The sequence below is a fragment of the Durio zibethinus genome, unplaced genomic scaffold (genome assembly GCF_047325235.1).
Source record: "Durio zibethinus cultivar Kanyao isolate XHJ-2024 unplaced genomic scaffold, ASM4732523v1 HiC_scaffold_191, whole genome shotgun sequence".
Classification (NCBI taxonomy): Eukaryota; Viridiplantae; Streptophyta; class Magnoliopsida; order Malvales; family Malvaceae; genus Durio; species Durio zibethinus.
The window spans coordinates 21,957-28,360 of NW_028322814.1; the positions used below are offsets into that span (position 1 = coordinate 21,957).

General features: G+C 35.8%; 1 protein-coding gene across 1 annotated transcript; it reads left to right on the forward strand.

Moving 5' to 3' along the window:
• The first annotated feature begins 2,588 nt into the window (after positions 1 to 2,588).
• LOC149509347 (cytochrome b6) lies at positions 2,589 to 4,572 on the forward strand. Its single transcript, XM_089757738.1, has 2 exons — positions 2,589 to 2,989; positions 3,814 to 4,572. The coding sequence occupies exons 1-2, from the start codon at positions 2,984 to 2,986 to the stop codon at positions 4,453 to 4,455; spliced, it is 648 nt and encodes a 215-aa protein (XP_089613864.1). The 5' UTR covers positions 2,589 to 2,983; the 3' UTR covers positions 4,456 to 4,572.
• Positions 4,573 to 6,404: the final 1,832 nt, after the last annotated feature.

A 6,404-nucleotide genomic window follows, 5' to 3' on the forward strand; every position in this document is an offset into this window, starting at 1 on the left:
TAATATTATAATATGTAATATTATATTTCACTTTGATTGTGGAAGCGTAATACGTAATGTAATACGTAATAATGGTCTTATCTTAATAATATGTAATAATGGTCTTAATAATATGGGCCTTTATCATATTTTATACATAGATAGACTAAGGCCATAAAATAAAGAAAGGCGGAATGAATGAAAGAGAATTCTTACGAATAGGTCCTTTGAATGATGAACAAATAGGGATGCATTCATTCATAAAAAATAGGATCAACCCCCATTGCGTATTGATACTTATCGAGTATAGAATAGATCTGCTTCTCTTTTTTCTTCTGAGCCGAATTCTTCCCTTATTACTAATGGAATAGAACAAACATTAATCCTTTCTCCGAAAGAATCCACCGAAAAGGGGAGGTATTCCAATGCAATAAAGTTACATAGTGTCTATTTTTCGTTGATTTGATAAAGGGGTATTTCCATGGGTTTGCCTTGGTATCGTGTTCATACTGTCGTATTGAATGATCCCGGTCGCTTGCTTTCTGTTCATATAATGCATACAGCTCTGGTTGCTGGTTGGGCCGGTTCAATGGCTCTATATGAATTAGCTGTTTTTGATCCCTCCGATCCCGTTCTTGATCCAATGTGGAGACAAGGTATGTTCGTTATACCCTTCATGACTCGTTTAGGAATAACCAATTCATGGGGCGGTTGGAGTATTACGGGGCGGACTATAACAAATCCGGGTATTTGGAGTTACGAAGGTGTGGCCGGAGCACATATTGTGTTTTCTGGCTTGTGCTTCTTGGCAGCTATCTGGCATTGGGTATATTGGGATCTAGAAATTTTTTGTGATGAGCGCACAGGAAAACCCTCTTTGGATTTGCCCAAGATTTTTGGAATTCATTTATTTCTCTCAGGAGTGGCTTGCTTTGGCTTTGGCGCATTTCATGTAACAGGATTGTATGGTCCTGGAATATGGGTGTCCGACCCTTATGGACTAACCGGAAAGGTACAACCTGTAAATCCAGCGTGGGGCGTGGAAGGTTTTGATCCTTTTGTTCCGGGAGGAATAGCCTCTCATCATATTGCAGCAGGGACATTGGGCATATTAGCGGGCTTATTCCATCTTAGTGTCCGTCCGCCCCAACGTTTATACAAAGGATTACGTATGGGAAATATTGAAACCGTCCTTTCCAGTAGTATAGCTGCTGTCTTTTTTGCAGCTTTTGTTGTTACTGGAACTATGTGGTATGGTTCAGCAACTACCCCCATCGAATTATTTGGTCCTACTCGTTATCAATGGGATCAAGGATACTTCCAGCAAGAAATATATCGAAGGGTTAGTGCTGGGTTAGCCGAAAATCAAAGTTTATCAGAAGCTTGGTCTAAAATTCCTGAAAAATTAGCTTTTTATGATTACATTGGCAATAATCCGGCAAAAGGAGGATTATTCAGAGCGGGTTCAATGGACAACGGGGATGGAATAGCCGTTGGGTGGTTAGGACACCCTATCTTTAGAGATAAAGAAGGGCGTGAACTTTTTGTACGTCGTATGCCTACTTTTTTTGAAACATTTCCGGTTGTTTTGGTAGACGGAGACGGAATTGTTAGAGCGGATGTTCCTTTTAGAAGGGCAGAATCGAAGTATAGTGTCGAACAAGTAGGTGTAACTGTTGAGTTCTATGGTGGCGAACTCAATGGAGTGAGTTATAGTGATCCTGCTACTGTGAAAAAATATGCTAGACGTGCTCAATTGGGTGAAATTTTTGAATTAGATCGTGCTACTTTGAAATCCGATGGTGTTTTTCGTAGCAGTCCAAGGGGTTGGTTTACTTTTGGGCATGCTTCGTTTGCTTTGCTTTTCTTCTTCGGACACATTTGGCATGGTGCTAGAACCCTGTTCAGAGATGTTTTTGCCGGTATTGATCCAGATTTGGATGCTCAAGTGGAATTTGGAGCATTCCAAAAACTTGGAGATCCAACTACAAGAAGACAAGTAGTCTGATGCAAGATTGCTTTGTTATTTTTCGCTTCTATTTTCTGTTTGTGATTTGACATAGGCTGCTGTAAAAATCTTGATTAAAATCGCTGCCTTTTCTTTGATTCTTGTTCTTTCGTTATTTTATTCGGGAGATGATTCTAAATAAATAGGTACGGAAGCTATAATTGTAAACCACGATCGAATTTATGGAAGCATTGGTTTATACATTCCTCTTAGTATCTACTCTAGGGATAATTTTTTTCGCTATCTTTTTTCGAGAACCGCCTAAAGTTCCAACTAAAAAAATGAAATGATTTTTCATTATCTCAATTGAAGTAATGAGCCTCCCAATATTATATTGGGAGGCTCATTACTTCAATTAGTCCCCGTGTTCCTCGAATGGATCCCTTAATTGTTGAGAGGGTTGCCCAAAGGCAGTATATAAGGCGTACCCAGTAAAACTTACAAGTAAACCAGATATAGAGATGGCGACTAAAGTTGCTGTTTCCATTATTATATAATTATATAAATAATATATATAAATATAAATATAAATAATATAAATATAAATATAATTTCAAGATCACAATGGATCTATGATAAGATCGTTTATTTACAGCGGAATGATATACAAAGTCAACAGATCTCACTGAATACAAAATAAGATTTATGGCTACACAAACCGTTGAGGGTAGTTCTAGATCTGGTCCAAGACGAACTGTTGTAGGGGATTTTTTGAAACCATTGAATTCGGAATATGGTAAAGTAGCTCCTGGATGGGGAACGACTCCTTTGATGGGTGTCGCAATGGCTTTATTTTCGATATTCTTATCTATTATTTTGGAGATTTATAATTCTTCCGTTTTACTGGATGGAATTTCGCTGAATTAGATTCACAAGAACCACGAAGCCTCGCTTTTCAATACAAAAAGTGAAACTTTTAGTTCTCGGATTTTTTTTAGCCCATTCTATTTTGGTAGTTCGACCGCGAAATTTTTTTTGTTTCTGTATTTCCGGAATATGAGTGTGTGACTTGTTATAATTGATCCTATTGATAGTACAGAAAATGGGTCTGTCCTCTTGATCGAGATAGTTTTATCCCGTCGGATAGCCATTCTAGTATCTGGAGCACGGAATATATGAAATGGATCACGAAGTATTCGAACTATGATTCATACTTAATATTCAAACCTCGCGGCCGGACTCAAAAAAAAAAAAAATTTTCAAAGAAAGAGGTTTTTTATTTATAAATCGAGAAATTTTTTCTTCTTTCAAACTCTCATTTAGTTTATGCTTATTTTGATCAAAGGACAAACCTTTCTTTTCTTTGTATTTTTATTTATTATATCTATTCTATTCATTGAATAAGTGATGATCCAATAATTCTTACTCAAAGAATCTTTGGACTTAGTTTGAAGGTTTTATTGAATCATCGCGGTTCTGGTATGAATCTGAAGTTTCAATTGATTCATAGGGTCTTAACAAGAGAATTCCTATTAAAAATAAAGAAAACAAGAATAAAGCCACATTCCATATAAATAACAAATCAAAGCAAAGAAAAAGAAAAGAAATAAGTAGGTAAATAGAAGATTCAAGAGGCCTGATCAACATAAAGACGAATGCGCCGACTTGATTTTTTGGCATTATAATTACAACTACAAAAAAGAGCTTTCGGATTTTTACTCTTTTGTGTCTTCAGATAAAATTGAATGAAAAGATTAAGAAGTTTCAAACTTTCTATTCCATATCCGTTTCAGCTATTATTTGGGTGTTTTTGTTTGAGCTGTACGAGATGAAATTCTCATATACGGTTCTCAGGGGGGGAGTCCTCTTGGTTTACCTATCTCAATAAAGTCTATGATTGGTTCGAAGAACGCCTCGAGATTCAGGCGATTGCAGATGATATAACTAGTAAATATGTTCCTCCTCATGTTAACATATTTTATTGTCTAGGAGGAATTACGCTTACTTGTTTTTTGGTACAAGTAGCTACAGGATTTGCTATGACTTTTTACTATCGTCCAACCGTTACTGAGGCTTTTACTTCTGTTCAATACATAATGACTGAAGCTAACTTTGGTTGGTTAATCCGATCAGTTCATCGATGGTCGGCAAGTATGATGGTCTTAATGATGATCCTGCACGTATTTCGTGTCTATCTCACTGGTGGTTTTAAAAAACCTCGCGAATTGACTTGGGTTACAGGCGTGGTTCTGGCTGTGTTGACTGCATCTTTTGGTGTAACAGGTTATTCCTTACCTTGGGACCAAATTGGTTATTGGGCAGTCAAAATCGTAACAGGCGTTCCGGAAGCTATTCCGGTAATAGGATCGCCTTTGGTAGAGTTATTGCGTGGAAGTGCTAGTGTGGGACAATCCACTTTGACCCGTTTTTATAGTTTACACACTTTTGTATTACCCCTTCTTACTGCTGTATTTATGTTAATGCATTTCCTAATGATACGTAAGCAAGGCATTTCTGGTCCTTTATAGAGAATATAGACCATAGCTATATTGTAACCAATCATTTATCTTATTACTTGCCAATCATTTATCTTATTACTTGGGGGAGGAACAATAGTATTTCATTGCTACAAATATGGATTGTTGAAAAAAAAAAAAAAATAAGACATGTATTTGGATATTTCCTTTCAACTCCACAATATTCTATTATTTATTTGATATGACATGAATATGTTGAAGGGAATTCCCCGAAGAGAAAATGGATTATGGGAGTGTGTGACTTGAACTATTGATTGGGCCATGCAGAAATATGCCTTTATCTGCTACATTGGAATTCACAACCAAATGTGTCTTTGTTCCAACCACCGTGTAAGCCCCATACAAAGGATAGGCTGGTTCGCTTGAAGAGAATCTTTTCTATGATCAGACCTGACGATGTCGTGTATGAACAGGGCTCCGTAAGATCCAGTAGAATAAGTGATTTGGCATAATGCAAATTAGATTTTATTTATTTATTTTTATTTTTTTTTTACTTTCTTATCTTAATAGTATGAAAATACATTCATTTCTTCTGCATCGACCCGATTTATTATTATTATACTATCGGAGTGAAACAAGGGATCTAAAGAAGAGCAAAGGCTAGACTATATTAGTAACAAGTAAATCCTTTGTATGTAAAAAATCTCGATATATTTTTGGGATAAAGGTGAATCGCAAGGCCTAAGACGACCCAGAAAGCACTTGATCACGATCAACTTTGTACGCCTACTTGGGTATTGAGCATTTACCTGTAAAAATGGCATTCCTTGGAATGTATAGTTGCAACTTCGTAAAATGGAATCAGGTAACTTTTTTCTTACATATGAAATCATTCATATATGTGTGGATAACATATAGATTCATTTTATATGTATCCGTTTGTATCCATTTGATTCGATTGATTTTTGCTTGAGCCGGATGATGAAAAATTATCATGTCCGGTTCCTTCGGGGGATGGATCTAGAAAAATTCACCTATCCTAATAACAAAAAAACCTGACTTGAACGATCCTGTATTAAGAGCTAAATTAGCTAAAGGTATGGGTCATAATTATTATGGGGAACCCGCATGGCCCAATGATCTTTTATATATTTTTCCAGTAGTAATTCTCGGTACTATTGCTTGTAACGTAGGCTTAGCGGTTCTAGAACCTTCAATGATTGGTGAACCCGCGGATCCATTTGCAACTCCTTTGGAAATATTACCTGAATGGTATTTCTTTCCTGTATTTCAAATACTTCGTACAGTACCTAACAAGTTATTGGGTGTTCTTTTAATGGTTTCAGTACCTGCGGGATTATTAACAGTACCTTTTTTGGAAAATGTTAATAAATTCCAAAATCCATTTCGTCGTCCAGTAGCGACAACCGTTTTTTTGATTGGTACTGCGGTGGCCCTTTGGTTGGGTATTGGAGCAACATTACCGATTGATAAATCCCTAACTTTAGGTCTTTTTTAAATTGAATCAATTTTAAAATAAAATATCATGATGTGCGTATCTAGGGAGTAGTCACTTCAAAGTCAAAGTGAATTCTCCCTAGATACATTTATTCAATTCTGGTCCCAATATATGGATTGTGCTGAAGGTTCAAAATCCATTTTCGTTTTTTTTTTTTTTTTCTAATTTTCTAAAGTAAAAAAAAAAAAAATGAAATAAATCCTAAATCCAATGGATTTAAAATTTTGGTAAATCAATTTCGCAATGCTTTTCTACTTCTTTTCTAGAATGCCCAATATTTGTTTTACATCTTCTATGCGAAAGTGTTCAATTTTCATAAGGTCTTCTTGACTGTTATTCAAAAGGTCCAATAATGTATGTATATTGGACTTTTTGAGACAATTATAGATCCTGGGAGGCAATTCTGATTGGTCAATAAAAATATATTTCAATGCTATTTCTTTTTTCTTTTTTCTTAGTTTAGCTAATCTATCATGAAAAG